The sequence below is a fragment of the Protopterus annectens genome, chromosome 4.part1 (genome assembly GCF_019279795.1).
Source record: "Protopterus annectens isolate FY-2018-M chromosome 4.part1, PAN1.0, whole genome shotgun sequence".
NCBI classification, from domain to species: domain Eukaryota; kingdom Metazoa; phylum Chordata; order Ceratodontiformes; family Protopteridae; genus Protopterus; species Protopterus annectens.
Window position 1 is genome coordinate 627,571,709 of NC_056734.1, and position 17,871 is coordinate 627,589,579.

The following is a 17,871-nucleotide window of genomic DNA, read 5'->3' on the forward strand; positions in this document are numbered from 1 at the left end:
ATGAGGCAATTGCTACATTGCCCCAAGATGCCCAGATTCATCAGATAGACAGGAGAGAACACTGGGAGCTGACCCTTGGACATGCCTGAATAAAAAACTATTTTCCTCTAAACAAGTGAGCACAAGAGCGGTTTTTCTCTAAGCATGTGAGGAAAGTAAGTACAAAAACTGTTTTCCTCTAGGTAATGAGGAAGGTTGAGTGCTGTAGTAATTTGTAGCTTTAGTGTTTACAAGTTCTGCACAAGTGCTGAGCATGAATAAGCAAATTCAAGTGCTAAAACTAAGAATCTGTATCTGAACTAGACTAGTTACAGGAAAGAAACAAGTGCAAATGCGGGCTTTTAAATCAGGAAGTTGAAAGAGATGGAAAAATTGCCCAAACGGCCAATAACTACAACTTCTGGGCCAGAAACCACTCCTTATGTGGTAGATAGGTTACCCAGTGCTTACCACTCCCACTGATAAGCTAGCAGGCTTCCCTCCAACACAGACAGGTTTGGAGGCCTCAGGAGCTTACAAACAGTACTGGATACAGCAAATCTGTATCTGGACTAGACTAGTTACAGGAAAGGCCGGAAACGAGCATAAATTTTTTTTGTTACAGTTAAGCAGAACACAGGGAGATTCTACCAATTTATTTTTGTAAAGGAACAAGAGAGAGGAAAAGCAGAATATAATTCAAGGTTAGGAAACTAAGTGGGCTGCTCTTCTCAAATGTTCTCTCTGTATTAGGTAGAATGAGCCAATGACACTTGACTGGGAGGAGTGTCCCAGATCAAATTTACAGTAGGGGCGGGCAACTGCAAAGCCACCAAGTATAACAGCATGACACCAACATGGCGGAAGGGTGGGGAACAATACTAAAGCTACTAGCCTACAAAGACAGAAAACACTACAAAAATGTTTATCACAGCAGAAGAACAGCAGTGAGCCACAAAATTAAAGTTTTAAACAGATACTGGATCAAGGAGACTCTACAAAATGCTTTTAACTGCAAACAAATCAGTTATATGATACACTCCTTGGCAAGAAATCAGAACGAACAAATAGGTGCTGAACAAGTAGAGAAAATGTCCCGTTAATACCTTTCACACAGTGAAACTAGGTAAAAAGCTTAACAAACAGTGTGACAGTAAAAACCTTATTTATCAGGCCCTGTAAGGCAGACAATTTTAGTTTAACTGTGCAGATTAGTTAATAGCAATAAAATACAGTAAAAGTATGCAGCAGGCAATAAAAAGTGCTATACATAAATTGCTAGAAGCAATAACTAGTAAAAATAAGCAAAAAAAAAAAAAAAAAAAAAAAGGATACTTATTGTTATATATCTCAGATCAGAGTTGTAGTCAATGCCCCTCTTCCACTCGGCTCAGTGTCTGAATTTTCGTACCTGCAAGAATCTGTTGAACCTTGACAGGTTCAGAATCGGCCTTCAGGTACCTTCTTGTTTGGGAACTAGGAAAAGCCTTGAGTAGAATTATTATCCTTGTAATATGTTTAGTATTGGTTTCACAAAGCCTTGAGTGCACAGGACCTCTATTTGCTTTTAGGACTCTCTTGGGTTGGTGGAATATCTGGGAAAGCTGATTTAATTAGAGGCTATTTAAACTGGAGTTTGCAACCTCTTAGTATGATTTTTGAGTACCCACTGATCCCTGGTAATAAGAGTCCAATTCTGACAGGGGGTAGGGAGAGAGGGTGGGAACTGGAGGGGAGAGGGAAGGGGAAAGAGTGTCATGTAAAAGTCACAATTGATGCTTGCTGGGTCCCTGTTGGTGGGATCTCACAGGCCTATTGGAATCTGCATGCCACTGTCTCGGTTCGATGGTGATATTTTTGACTATTTTCCCTACAAGGTCTTCAATGTCTAGGTTTAGACTGGTAGACCAGAAAGGACCACTTCTGCTACATTTACTGCAACTAAAGTGAGGAGGCTGAACCTGAAGAAAGTCCTTAACTCTTTTGTATGGACTTGGCCTTATCCTTCATCTTCTTAAGCATGACCTTCAGCCTTCGGGCTAAAAAGGAAATTTTGTCCAAAGGAGCATCCAAGAGACTGGATTGCACATGTTCAGAGAGGGACTTTTCGTTTAGCCAGGCCTGTCTTCTAATGAGGGATCCTGTTGCTACTGCCCTACTGGATGCTTCCAGAGCATCACAGCCACAATGAAAAGAGTGCTTAGCTACTTGAGAGCAATACTTGTACAAATCTAGCAGTTCTTTGGAGAAGGCCTTATTTTCAATCTCCACCAGTTTTTGCTTCATCTGATTTAAAATAGTTTCCTGATACTTCACATATGAAACTGGCAATTCAAAGCCTTCATGACCAGGGTTGCAGATGTAGAGACTTTCTTTCTGAACCTGTCCAAGGTTCTTGATTTATCAGTTAGCAGGGGATTTTTTTTTTGAAGTGCTATGTTTAGCTCCCTTAGCAGCCTGAGTCACCACTTCAAGATCCGCTACAGGGTTCTTGAAAAGACATCTGTGTGAATTTAGATTTCCAAGGGGAGGTATCTGGCTTCAATCCAGCAAGACATCGTCCACCAACTTTAAGACTGGAGGAATGGCAAGAGGTTGATACTCAAGGAGTTATAAAACTACCCTAAACTACTTCTTTGATTGTGGATAGTCTTGTGCTTCCCACTGAGAGTGTTTCCTTAGGGTATGTTGGGTCACCCCAAAGGAAATGCCCTCGGGGGGGGGGGGGTGAGGCAAGGTTTTCATCAGAATCAGGAAGCAATAGATAAACCTTCCTGAAAGATAGATTCATCATTATCATCCTCAGAGTAAAAAGGAATCAGAAGACTCATAGGGGAGAAATATATCCTTTTTCTTTTACCAGGAGAAGATTCAGCAGCAGCACCTAGGAGAGACAGGCATCTGGATCTCTGGTGATCAAATCCTCAGCCAATCTAACTAGGTCTGTTGATAGGTGTGAGTTTGGGAATGGTAGCCGGTAGGATTTGGCAGAAGTAAGCTGGAAGCAGCCTTTTTATATGAGGTCTTAGGCATGGACCGGAGGGCAATGTCTACTCTAAAGCCAGGATGCAGACAGCCAAATCCCAAGGACAGTGAAGAGGTGATCTTCCCAACGACAAGAAACTCTGGACACCCCTTTGTCAGTCAGAGTGGTAATCAGAAACCAGAATCTGCAAAGCAGTTCTGGATTCAACCAATGAGCTAAGTCCTTCAGTTTGTGCAGGAGGAGGAGGAGGACCTAGAGGCGCATTGGATTCTAAACAGGTCTCAGAAGAGGCCTGTGCAACAACCTCAGTTTTCAGAGGGAACTGCAAAGGTGTCTCACCTTCTTCCATGATAAAAATCCTAGGAGTTATGGGCGATGGCACATCAGCATCACCTGGTAACCCAAGACTTGGGTAATTTTCCTTCTTATGCATAGGGAGATCACCTCAGCCCGACCAGCGGACGACAAAGTATGCGAAGGCAATAGCAACTCTCTGAAGTGCTTAGCTAAAATCAAAGCCCTACACTTAACTGTTCTACTGTTAAAGCGAGCACAGAACTGACAGTGTTCGGTATGCTGTGCTCTGGGCCCAAACAAGTTATACAAAAGGAGTGAAAGCCCCAGTGTGTTATCTGCTTGCCACAGTGGGGATAATTAACTTTCTCTGACATTAGTCAAGAAACATGAGAAGCTCCCCAACAGCGTACTTAGCTTCAGATGTCTTCTTTCTCTGTTGCAGACTGACCAATGCACTGATACTCTGCTTCTAGCTCTGACATCAATTAAAAACTGAGTTTATGGTGCTGGCTGACTCCCTTTATACACCAGACATCTTGACGTCGGTCAGGGCATTCGCTGGCTTCAAAAGAAAAATTTTCTCTTGAAGAAAATTCTCTGGTAGTCAGGCCGGTCAAGGGCTTGCACAGCAGGAAATCCCATAAGTTATGGCTGCAACAGTGAAACACATAGAACACATTAAACATATAACTGTGATCAACTGTTCTGAAAAGCACAAGCTGGCTTTTATAGAAGCATGTGCCAGGACAACTGTGTGTGTGAGAAAAGGACTGAAGACAGACTGGATCGCAAATGTCATTAATGACTACAAGCTCTATTTGTTGTCCTGCTGCAAAAAAACAATGCAACATTATAAAAAGTATTTCTAGTGATAACACGGAGTACTACAATAAATAAACTAGGAGTATACATGAGGATTAAGTTTAACTACATGTTCACAGTACATTAAGTACCAAGGCCAAATGGCACTGTTGCAATATAACCAGGGTAATATACATTACTTTAGAAGCACTAGCACTGTAGCACAATTAACTTGATGAAATGTGTGCAAGTAGCATTTACTTAAAAGTATAGCTGCATAAGTAAATTGACCATAACACTAGATGTTCTAATAGACCACTGTTGCAGTAGTCTAAGCTGTATGGGCTAAATCCTGCTAAGGACATTACCACTGGCCAGCTTTCAAAGTTTTTGGGTAACTACCACGTGCCCTAACTGCTGTGTAGCTTGAGGAGAGAAATATGAAAGCAGCAGTCAAAGCTGGATAGGTATCTTGCCTCAAGAATGGAGGTTAGAGCTCTGAAAGGTAAATGGTAGGAAAGGAAAATAAAACATATATGCATTTACAAATATTTATGGAGTATATACATCCACACCCTGGCAATACACCTAAAACAGAATAAGGGGGTGGAGGGAGGGGATGCCTACTACAACAGTGATCTATTAGAACATCTACTGTTACGGAAAGTTTACTTACACAGCTGTACTGTGTTCAACATTAGATCACTGCTGCAGTAACCTAAGCTATATGGATAAATTACCACAGCTTAGGATTATACTGAGAGCCGGAAATAATTTAAGAATCCACAAGCCTCTGGATAATGGTCCCAGCAAAGCCTGTTCTGGACTTGGAAAAGGAATCCAGTTTAAAATGCTTTGTGAAATTATAAACCGAAGACCACATTGCTGCATCTATAAGACTTCGAGCCAACTCCTTTCCAAAAAGCTACAGGAGAAGCCAAAACCCTGGTACGACGAGTTCTGATCCTGTGTGGAAGTGAACCATTATGGTGAAAGTAGATGAAGAAGATAACATGAGACAGCCATCTAGAAACTCTGCTTTGACACTGGTTTTCCTTTTTTCTTACCTTCATAGTAAACAAATAGCTGACTGTCCTCCCTGAAGTACTTTGTTTTGTTCAAGTAGTACCTGAATTGCCTGTGGACATCCGGATTATGTAAGATTCTTTTTCCCCTGTTTTAGGGTATTGGAAAGAATATAGGACAATTAATAGATTGGTTCAAAGTGAACTCTGAAACTGCTTTATGCAGAATAGAAAGATACTTTTTCAAAGAAACCCTGTACTTTTGGAAAATGAGGAAAGATTGACTCACCATAAGAGCTTGAATAAATAAGTTTCACTAGTAAAGAATCTCAAGTCAGCCTAATGAGCTGGTACAAATGGAAGAAGTGGTAGTTTTTCATGCATAAAATTAAGATCCCAAGGAGGAGCCACCAGTTTTCTAGACAGACTGATATGGAAAACCACTTTCAAAATTGGTTTGATTTGAGGACAGGAAAAAAGGGGGGCTTTACAAGGGCAAGCAAGCAGAAATGACCGAAAGATGAATCTTGACAGTTGAGTATAAAATGCCAGAGGATAACAACTCGCACGAGTTTTACAAAACCAGAGGCATACATACCTTAAGAGGGTCCTGGTTCTTTGCATAGCACCAACTACAAAATCTCTTCCACTTGCACATATAATTTCATAGAAACAGTTTTTTTATCCTCTTTTAGTACCTGCTACTGTGTCCCCTGGGAAAAAACTGCCTTAAGGGTATCAAAATTCTATCATGCAGGCCGTCAACTGTTTTCAAACATTCTTCAAAGAAGGGAGAACCACTATTGCCTGGGTCAAAAGGGAGACTTACCACCACTATTTTGGGGAGTCCTTCTGGATCTTTAGATCTACACTGGGTATCGGTGGAAATGGTGTAAAAGCATATGAGAACATTCTCATCCAGAAGAATGAGAAGGCATCTGTCTAGCAGGCCTGTCTGTACAGAATCCTGGTGCAAAACCTCACTGTCCATTTTGAAAGGAGACGAACAGACTTTTTGAGGGTCTCCCACAGTTGGATTCATTCCTGGAATACCAACAAATGTAGCTTCTATTCATAAGGGATTGTCCTGCTCTGCTCAGTTTTTCTGCTACAACATTTTGCACTGACAAAGCATGAAGCCTGAAGCGTTAAAATGAGCTGAGTTGCTAATGCTCAAGAAATTATAGCAAGTCTGGTACCCCCCTCCCCTTTGTTTATACACCAAATCATTGAGGTGTTGTTTATGATAACTTGCAGAGGTCCTGGAGACCAGAAATGGTTTAAAGTTTTTAAAGTACTGATTACTGGTATCTTCTCTTTGACAGCTACATGTTTTTGTCTGTCCTGTTTTTTCAACAGACCTCGCACTTTAACCCCCTTTTGACACAGCCTTCTCAAGCAATATTTGAAGCATCTGTTGTGCAGGCTGAAAGGAAGGTGGAAGGAGAGACCTAGATTGAGACACAACTGGTCCACACACTATAGTACATCCCTTTTACAACCCCCAGAACTGGAATTTGAGAAAAATAAAGGATGCTGATGCTAAGACTAGAATGACTTGATGTATCACTGATTTGTTTTCACATGAAGTCTGGCCAAAGGTATCTTGATAATCAGCAGTCATAAAACCCAGAAATCTTTGAAATTCCCTGGCAGATGTCAGAGATTGGCTAGAAAAGTTCAGGAAGATTTCTTTGCACACCTCAACTTTATCCAGAGGAAGAAAAGCTCTTCCTAGGGAAGTATACAGAAGACATTGCAGAAAATATATTTTGTGGGAAGGGAAAGAATTAATTTCTGTAAATTCAATTGAAATCCTAGACTGAACAGGAATTTTTTGACATATCAGGTAATGTTAACAATTGCAAAAATAATCTGCAACTACAAGATAATCATCAAAATATGAAAATAAGTGAATGTCCTGAAGTCTGGAGCCAGGCACTTTGTAAATATCCTTGGTGCAATAGATAGAACAAAGGGTAAGACAAAGAACTGATAATGTAACCCAGATACAAAAACCTTAAAAATACCTGCATTTTTTGGAAACTGGAATGTGATGAGCATCTTTTAAAATTCTTCTCAGGCACCAGAAAGATCCTTGAATAAAAACCTTTGCCTATATGATCTAAGGTACTAGTTCTATCACCCTTTTGAGACAGCATGTGCTTCACAACTGGAGGAAACAGGGATGTTTGCTTTACAATATGAGGAAGGATCCTTTGAAAAGGAGCAAGGGACTTCCCATTGCCATCTGTATGCCTGCTGAGAGATACCCAGAAACAAAATATCTGAGATAATCTGATGCCACTGGGGAAGATGCATTCTGACTTTCTTTGGTTCCGAGAGGCTCCCCTTTCTTCTTTCAGTCTCCTTGCCATTGCATTTTGAAATTCTATTCATTTTAATTTTGTTGAGGCTGCTTATTTTCATTCTTGAAATATGCCCCTGAATTAGAAGGCAAGGTTTTACTGAACTTGGAAAAGGAGAGTTGAAAGATACAGGGAACCCCTGAATCTATTTCGCTCTTTCATCAAATCTTTTAAGGACATCAACAACAGAAGGGCCAAACAAAATATCTTTGTCAAGGGGAGAATTTAATATCTCAGCTTTAACATCTTCTAGTATATTTTGAGACTGTAACCAAGCAAATCTTCTCATAAGCAAATCAGTGGCAGCAGCTCAGGAGACAGCATCAGCAGAATCATAAAGAGTACTATAACAGGAATTTGATTACTTGAGTAGCAGACACAAGTAAGCAATTTAATGAAATTTTACCTCTGAACAGTTAATTTTCTCACGTTCTCAAAAGAAGTCAGCAAACATTTTAACACGTGAGCCTGGCAGTTCAGTATTCTTGAAGTCAAGGCAGCATAAGAATAAACATTCTTCCCATATCTATCAAAAGCATCCCCATCCTTGTCAGAGGGACTGGGACTAGCATTCACAATCTTTAGTAGCAGATGGCTTTGGTAGGTCTGACTTTCAAAACAGAACTAAAACTAGAGATCCCTTCCACCCAATATGCCTCTAGAAATTTCTTTAAGACTATCTACTGTTAACTGGCAAGCTTCAAATCCTCACCAAACCCAGTTACCTCCACTGAAAATACAGAAAAGTACACAATCATACCATACCAGCATGTAAACAGCTGCGAAGATGAAGCTGCACTCCATAAGAACAAGAGCAGGGCAAAAACAAGAAATAAGCCCACATGGTGGAACCATAACATCAACAAGCTTTATGATAATGGGAAAATAATTCTGACCAAAGTAGTGCAATTCCCATAAGGTTAAAAGCCCTTGTCATTGAAATAAACAACTCAGGAGCTTAATAAAATCCACAAAAGCCAAGTTTGAAGCTAAAACAGCTACCAAAGCTGAAGACAATCACAAGGCATTTTAAGTTAGGTTGTAATCTCAAAATCACAATGCACTGAGCTGATTCAGAATGATGCTACCTACAAGTGAGGCTGAAGACACAGCAAAACCACTAGCAGATAAATTTAGTTCAAACTTTGCCCACTCTCCCCTCCAGCTGTCCTTTTAAGATATACCTCAAACTGGTTCGCCTCCAGCTATCACACAAGACCATGTCCTAAAACTGCTATCAAAAGCTAAAAGTACTGCATTTATAGGACATGACAATATATCTGGATGTAGCTTAAATGATATGAAGCATGACTTAGCCACACCTTTAACACTGTTCAATCTCAGCCTCCATGCAGGTCTTGTGCCAAGTAAATGGAGAACAGCTGCAGTCATTCTCCTGCATAAGGAAGGACCTTCCACAGACCCGCAAGTCTAACCAGCCTCATATGCAATTCAATGGAAAAAGTTTTGACACAATTCCCTACTCAGGCATAGTAGAAAAGTTAAAGTGGGAATAAACACCTATGTCACTTGCTGGATTGCTATCTGGCTCACGGATAGGATGGAGGAAATCAAAATAGGGGAAGTTACCCCCACAAAGAAACCAGTCACCAACAGAGTCTCCAAGGACTCTGTGCTGTAACTTATCTTGTTTGGTACCTACTTTACTGAAGTAAAAGCCAATATCCAAGGTCTCTGCCTAAGTTTGCAGACGAGTGCAAACTAGGAGCAGTCAGTGAATCTCCAAATGACTTAAAATCCAGCAGGAAGTTTTGTTCCAAATACATAACTGATGCCAAAATCATGGACTGAAACTAAATGCAAAAAAATGCATTACTGTATCCTCTGGGAAGTCATCTAACTTCAAGGAACTACCACATTGTCAATACACCCCCTAAGAATTGGCTCAGTTGTTCGGGATTTGGGAACTTATGTGGACAGTGACCTAACGTCTGACCAACCTGCGTCCATTGTTATAAGAAAGTCCTTCTATATTGCGCAGTTTATAAACAAAGGGATTATATTTAGATGTAGGGATGTCACTGTCCACCTTTATTCAGCCCTTATTAGGCCATTCATTGAATATAATGTCCCCTTTTGCATATGTCTTGTCCAGAGACATGCAACAACTGTAACACCCACAAAGATACCTTACTAAAAGGATAAAGGCCTAAAAAACATCCTACATGGACTGATTGAAAGCCCTGTCACTATACTCTGTATCCTACAGACTGCTAAGAGGTGGCCTGTGTCTGGCATTCAAGGCATCCTCCTACCCAATACTGATGGGTTTACTGCACCATCAGCTAGTTAAATGGCATCAGAATTACTCAATCTATGGATCTAAACCTCTTCTTCAAAATCAGCAGAATGGTCTGGAGGGACAGGTATATTTCACAGAGGGTACTGCTCCTCTGGAACAGACTATCCATCTACATAAAACAAAGTTCATCCCAGTCCATATTAAAGTACAACTTGCATCTATTGATGGGAGAAAGAACATTTACCACAGGACTGCCCCCTCTACTATTAATGGACACAGGCAACTTCTAAATTCTTTATTCCATGTATGGGTCCCCTCAAATTATCGTCATATAGACCATGGTATGGGTAAGTCCAGTCTATAACCAAATGGAATAGGTTATTTCAAACAAAAAGGGAAACTGGCTAGGCTTAAAATGACTAGCAAGGGCAGCTAGCAAAGTACTTACCTACAAACCTATAAAGAAACAACTGCAGGATCAGATATGGGATAAGAAAACAGCTATTTGTGTGTCTGAGGTACTCTCTTTCTCCCCCTTTCTCCCTATTAATATGGGTGTTCCACAAGGCTCAGTTCTAGGTCCCTTCTTTTTAACATCTTTACTAACCATCTCTACCAAGCTTGTTCCAGTCCTCTCTCATTCAGTTTGCTGATGACTCCACTATTATCTCCTTTGCTGATAACCGTACTGATCTATTGTCTCACACAAAAAACATTAAATCTTACTGAATGCTGGCTATCTAATAATCAGCTCATTCTTAACCTAAAAAAAAACTAAACTTCTCCTTTTCCTCCCCAAATCCCTCTACCACCTGAAATCATCATTTACCATCTCCTCTCTAAATAATACTTTCCTTTCCCCTGAAACTCATACTAAGCTCCTTGGTGTGACCATAGATGATAAGCTCAAATTTGACTTACATGTACATCACTGTATTAAGTAAACTCACCAAAAGCTCGGTTTATTGTATAGAAATAAAAGGATCCTCACCCTGGATGCTAGAATGTCACTTGCCCATGCCTTCCTTCTTCCTAATCTCTTTTATGGCTCACAAATCCTAACTAATCTACAGTCTTCTCTCCTTTTCAAATTAGAATCTACCTACAATAAAGTAGCCAGATTCACTTCCAACTAGACTTTTAAATCTCATCATTGTCTGGCTCTGAAGTTTCTTAACTGGCTAGAGTTTCCTAACCAACTCTTATTTACTCAACTTCGAGTTATTCGTTCCATACTGAACAAACCTAACAAATGTCCTAGTCTCTCAGCACTCCTCTCTCTCAGAAGTTCTGATCAACATCTACTTCAAATTTATAAACCTATGAAATCTATTGGACAGCATGTCATCAGCTCTTCTCTTGCCTCCCATTGGAATAAACTTCCTCTACCCTTGAGAACTATCTCAAATGTCCATGAATTAAAAAAAAAAAACACTAAAATTGCATCTTAATAGTATCTGGTCTTGTCTCTGTAATCATCCTACTTGAGCTCCTCCCCTACTCTACCTCTGCTTCCTTCCTACTATCATCCTATTGCTTGTCTGTAATCTTCTCTATCTCCTTACTCCTTTCTGATAGTTATTAGATATATTTATTACTGCTGATATTGTTAATTTTTGTAAATATTTGTTTTTTTACTGTATCTGACTGTAATTGTATTATAGTCTATGTGGAGATTTTCTCCCTGGGCCTCCACTGAAAAAGGGTTTTACCCAGTTGGATCATCCCGGTTAACAAATGTCAAATAAATAATAAATAAATAAATAAACAGTGGTCACTGCTGTTGCTTCTCAGTGCGGTTCTCCAATTTGGTTTTTGGCTGTAGCACCTTCTGCATGGAATCTACATGTTCTCGCTATGTATGCATGTTTTTTTTTTTTTTTTGTTAAGTGCTCTGGTTTCCTCCTACATCCCAAAGACATGCCTTAGATGTACTGGTGATCCTTCAAATTACATGCGCAACTTATAATGGACTAGAGTCCATCAAGAATAGTTTCAATGCCTTGCATCAAAACAGTGCAGGGATTGGCTCAGACTTCTCCACAATCATGAAATTGATTAAGTGAGTTACTGGAAAATGAATTATTCTTCAAAGTCCCCTTCAAAGTTATCTACTTGTACTTTTTTTTCTTTCAGTGGGGCAAAAAACAGTCCACTATGATGAGCTATCAACCCTTATCCTTGTCAAACACACAATGCAAGAAAAAAAAAGAGCACAACTGAGTCAGGGGTGTGAACTGCTAATTTCTTTGATTTAAGTTGCTGTTAAATCTTCCATATCACTTACAGACTGTGTAAACAGTACTTCACTCAGACAACAGTGCTCCTAAATCATCAAGAAAAAGCCATATGGCTACTTAATGTGATAGTCTACTTACCTGCCCATCTTCTTTCACCATGATATTACTATTATGACGATCACCAATACCCAAAATGAAAGTGGCAACACAATAACCTGCACATGAGCGTGTAAACAAATCGATAGCTGCATCATACCTACAAAGAAAAAAAAGAAACAATACAAAATATTGCTTGTTTCCACACTGATTTTACACTCATAGGTATTTGTATGCAATGACAATCATTTTCTCTTAGATTTCTCTACCATTCATAGCCCCCTGAGACTGAGTACTTGACAGCCTACTGCCCTGCATATGGCCAAGAGATTATCATGCAAGCTGAGGCAAAGAAATACGAAACTCACAAAACTGTGCAAGAACTTAACTATAACAGTAGCTGACTTACTGATCACTGTTGCAGTATTTCAAACTGTTGGGTTATCTCATCACATTACCTGGACATCCGGCTGGTGGTGCCAAAACCTTCCAATGAGCCATATGTCCCACATACAACCTATTGTCTGTGGGTGTGAGGGCTCATAAATGTGAAAAATTCAAACTACTTCAAAGTCAGGAGATCTGAAGATATCAGTGGAAAGATACAAGACAGGCAAAAGTCAGCTAAGAAGGGAGAAGGCAGAAGGCGTCTCCCTCTCAAAAACAGAGGGCATAACCCAGTAAAAGACAAAGGAAGATAGAAGGGTGGGGGAAGGAACAGTGTACGTTCTTACACAACTATACTATGTCCTCCCTTACATTACTGTTGCAGTTTTCCAAACTGTTGGGTGATTCCCAAAGCTTACTGAGTGAGTAGAAAAGGGTGGATGGATCAGGCCTTAGGAGAGCTTTCAATTATTCCAGACAGCACAGACCTGGGAAAGGAAGCTTTGTATCTAGAGAAGGCATCTACCCTATAGTGCTTGGTAAAGGTGTGCACAGAAGACCAAGTTGCTGCTTCTAGAATGGCTCTTGAATCAATTCCTTTGTAAAAGGCTCCAGAAGAGGCAACTGCTCTAGTATAATGGGTTTTAACTGAGGAAGGTAAATATTTTCCATAATGAATGTAGCAAAAGGAAATAGATTTAGAAATCTAGTTAGCAATAGTTTGTTTAGAGACCATGTTTCCCAACTTGGCTTCCTGGGAGGAAACAAAAAACTGGTCAGTCTTGCGAATGCCTTTGTTCTTACTCAAAATCTGAACTGCCTGTGTACATCCAGAGAATGGATTAAATGATTGAGGGAGAGCTAACTGACCATTGAAGGCATAAATGAAAGACTGACCCTTAGAGAAACCCTGTCCTTAAGGAAGATAAGGAAAGGAAGAGATGACATCAGGGTTGGAACTCTAACACTTCCAGCAGAAGTAAAGTTTACTAAAAGCATTGTTTTCCATTTATACAATTTTAGAGAAGTGGAATCAACTGGTTCAAATGGTCAGACAAATAAGGTCCCAGAAAGGTGGAATCGCTTTTCTAGGTGGATTTAAATGAAAGACACCTTTAAGAAACTGCTTTACTTCAAGCCTAGAAGGCAGTGGCAGGTCTAGAAGCAGGCATGCAGAAATGGTCAATAAGTGTGCATTAATTGATGAGTAGGGTAGTATGGCTTTTAATAGCTCATAAAAGTAAGAGGATAATAAGAAAAAGTGCAGCTGTGTACACTTACCATAAATGTAGATGTTCGAGTGTATTCACTGTTGCAGTCATTACATTTGGATTATCTGCTTGCAGATAGCCCTCAGTTGCCTGATTATCCAAGTCTTGGGTCCTGCATCAGTTGCCGTCTCATCTTCCATGACGTCAGGTAGTCAGGGGTATAAAGCATGCAGCCAACGCCATTGCATCAGTTTTTCTTGCCACAGATGTCAGGTGCCCCCATAATGGGAAGCAATTATATACAAGGTTACACCTCCAACAAAAAGCAAATACACCAGAAAGCTTTAAGCATGGTAAACAAGAGTAGAGGTACAGTCAGTAGAATTCAGGGGACTGGAGGGAGGGTAACCAGGACTGCAACAGTGAATACACTCAAACATCTACATTTATGGTAAGTATACACAACTGTACTATGCTCTTCGTGTTTCACTGCTGCAGTCATTACATTTGGGTAGATTCCAAAAGCTAAGGAAGGGAGGAGGCAATTAGATAGCATTAGGACCAGTTATAAGGCCCTGCAAGACTGCAGTGGCAAAACCAGGTCTGGATTTTGAAAAAAATTGGCAAGTGGTAATGTGGTAATGTTTGGTGAATGTATGTACAGAACTCCAGGTAGCAACTTCTAGGATTGTCCCTGGTAGGGACACCTCTGAGAAAGGCTGCAGAGGTAGATGCAGCCCTGGTGGAATGTGGTCTTATCACCTGTGGGGTAGGTTTTCCGTGGTGCTTATAGCAGAAATGAATGCAGTGGCCTATCCACTTAGAAATTATTTGCTTTGAAATGGCCTTCCCCTCTGCCCCTGCAGCAAATGCAACTAGCAGCTGTTCAGATTTCCTGAGAGGCTTAGTCCTGTCCAAATAAAATCTAAGTTGTCTGTGCACATCCAAGGAGTGCAGTATTCGTTCCCCTTTGTTCTGTGGATTAGAAAAGAAGGTTGGCAAATGAATGGACTGATTAAGAGCAACACTGTATACCACCTTGGGCATAAAGGAGGGATTGGTCCTGAGGGACACCCTGTCCACATGAAAGATGATGAAAGGCTCCACTGCCATGAGGGCCTGTAATTCAGACACCCTTCTTGCTGAAGTGATTGCTAGAAGGAAGGCCGTTTTCCAAGAAAGGAATTTCAACTCTGCATTTGCAGCTGGCTCAAAGGGAGGTAGAGTGAGCTTTTCCAATACAAAGTTAAGGTCCCAGGCTGGCGTAGGGGCTCTCCTAGGTGGTCTTAAGTTTCTGGCCCCTCTGAGGAATTGCTTCAGCAGTGGATGATAGAAGAGGGGTGGGGCTCTGTATTATAATGAGCTGAAATGGCCGAGGCATGAATTTTGATGGAAGAAAAGGAAAGGCCCTTGTGAAGCATTTTAGTTAAGGATTGAAGAATGTGCAGTAAAATTGGGCACTGTTGTGTCTATCCCCTGAGTTTGGCTCCAGGAACAGAATCTTTTCCATTTTTCAGCATAGGATTTTCTAGTACTAGGCCTCCTTGCCTCCAGAATTACCTCCATCACTTGCTTACTGAGGGATGGTAATGGAGAGATCATGTAATTAGCAGTTTGAAACTGTGGGTGCAGAATCTGGCTCTCCTGCTGGGACAGCAGGGCAGGGGTCTGAGGCAGGTGCCATGATTCCAGAAATGACACACTGCGCAGGAGGGGGTATCAGTGTTGGAGTGGCCAGTCTGGTGCAATAAGTATTGCCCTTGGTTTGTCCTGTTTGATCTTTAGTAGCACTTTGGAGAGGAGAGGCAGAGGGGGGAAGGCATAAACTGATAGGTTTTTCAGGTGAAGGACAGGGCATCCACTTTCTAAGCTTTTCTGTGGGGAGTCCTTGTGCGCAATTTGTCCAATTGGTAGTTCTGAGGGGAGGCAAACAGGTCTATCTCTGGTCTCTCCCATTTGTTTCTCAAAATGTTGAATATCTTTGGTTCCAGTTTCCACTCATGTGGGTCCATGAGATTTCTGCTTAGGTCATCTGCCAGTGTATTTAACTTGCCTGGCAGGAATTGAACTTGTAGGTGCACTTGGTAGCTCAAGGCTGTGTTCTCCCTGCTTGTTTATGTACCACATAGCAGTGGTGTTGTCCGTCTTTACCAATAATTGTCCTGGAAGAATGTGGTCTTTGAAGGCTGTCAGAGCATTCTGTACAGCTAACATTTCTTTTTGATTGATATGCAGGTGCATTTGACTCTGGTTCCATTTGCCCTGAATGCACTGTCCTGCCAAGTGAGCCCCCCATGCAGAGTCTGATGCGTCTGTTGTTAGGGTTTGGGTGGCAGGGGGGTAGAGTGAATGGCAGTCCCTTGTTGTGGTGGCAGGCCTCTGCCCACCAAAGGAACTCGGTCTTTAAGCAAGGGATGATAGGAATCATTGATTCTAGGTCCTGAGAATGTTGACAACATAGGCTTTTTACATACCATTGTAGCTTCCTCATATGCAGTCTTGCATATGGAATTAGTAAAATGTAAGGGGCCATGAACCCCAGGGCTTACAGTATTTTCCTTGCAGATAGCTGGGTCTTTGTGGCAGTAGTTTGAAGTAGGCTGTCAAATTAACTTTGTTTCTCTGGAGTGAGGTAGGCCATCTGGGAAGTTGTATTCAAGGTTGCTCCCAGGAATACAATTTGTTGGCAGGGTACTAGATGTGATTTCTTTTCGTTTATGGAGTACCCCAGAGAAGTTAGTAATTTCTTTACAAATGTCAGATGATTTAATAGTATGTCCTGGCTTTCTGCCTGAATTAGACACAATTCCAGGTATAGGTATATCTGAATATTTCTTTGCCTGCAAAATGCAATGACTGGAGCTAGGCACTTTGTGAATACCCTGGGTGCAGTAGATAAGCCAAAGGACAGTGCAGAGAACTGATAGTGCATATAGCCTGCTCTGAAGCATAGGTATCTTCTGTGAGATTCCCTTATTGGGATGTGCAGGAAGGCTTCTTTTAAATCCAGTGTTGCCAACCAGGCATTTTTGCCTAGCATGGGAAGCAGCTGATGAAGAGTTAGCATTTTGAATTTTGGGATTACCAAAAAAGTGTTTAGGATAGACAGGTCCAGGATAGGATGTCATGAATTGTCTTTTCTGGGTACCAGGAAAAGTCTTGAGTAAAAACCTTGCCCCAATTCCTCTTCTGGGACAGGTTGAATAGTCCTGATGTTTAGAAGAGAGAGAACCTGCTTTTGAGCCTCTGCCCACTGATTTGGGGGTAGGTCTGGCCAACCGTTTGGGGCTGGTAAGGAGTGGAATCTGTATCCTTGGGAAACTATATTTAAAACCCATTTGTCTTTGGTAATGAATTCCCAGTTTTTTGCATGCAGGGCGATCTTTCCCCCTAAAGGAACAGTCAGTAGAGCAGGGCTTGGAAGGTTTAAAGTTAAGTCATTGTGACAGTTTACCATAGGGGGTGTCTTACTATTCCCAACTTTGGAAGTGGAAGCCCCCCATTGCTTAGGCCTGTGAGTACCTTGAGACTGAAGCCTGGGTGGTCTGCTGGTTCTGGGTTTGGACTGAGAAAGCCTGGAAGAGGCAGGAAAGGACCAATTCTTAGAAGGCCAGTGCTTACTAAATATGGGAGGCTGTACTTGCAGGAAATCTTTAACAGTTTGCACAGATTTAGCTTTTTCCTCCATCTTTTCAGTACTACTTCTGCTTTGTTGCCAAACAGGCGGTCTTGGTTTAAGGGAGCATCTAGTAACTTAGCTTTAACATAATCTGGCAAAGATTGCTCCTTAAGCCAAGCATGCCAGTACAGACCCAGTGACAGCAGCCTTGCAAGATGCCTCTAATGAATCAAAACCACATTGCAAAGTATGTTTTCCAACTTGTTCAGCAGAATGCATTAAATCCTGTAATTCTTTATTTTCAGCAAAGTCAGGAATCAACATCATTTTCTGTTTAAGCAATCCAATAATATGTTGCTGATACTTTAACATATGAAACTGGTATTTTAAGGCCTTAATGGCCAAGATTGCAGAAATGTATACCTTCTTACCCCATCTGTCCAGGGCCCTGGAATCTCTATCAGAGGGGGTAGGGTTTTTGGCAGTAATAGCCTTAATGCCTTTGGGTCCCTGTGAAATGGTCTCAGGATCCGTAGTAGGATTCTTGAAGAGGAACTCGTGAGAGTCAGGTACTCTGTAATACTTGTCTGGTTTTTGG

At 41.1% G+C, this 17,871-nt stretch overlaps 1 protein-coding gene across 1 annotated transcript in view; it reads right to left on the bottom strand.

Moving 5' to 3' along the window:
* Positions 1–17,871, bottom strand: part of PIK3CA (phosphatidylinositol-4,5-bisphosphate 3-kinase catalytic subunit alpha) — a 1,902,358-nt gene that overhangs the window by 129,574 nt on the left and 1,754,913 nt on the right. The window contains exon 29 of the mRNA XM_044070443.1: positions 12,099–12,216. Within this exon, the coding sequence (XP_043926378.1) occupies positions 12,099–12,216 (118 nt within the window). The remainder of the gene's footprint in view (positions 1–12,098; positions 12,217–17,871) is intronic.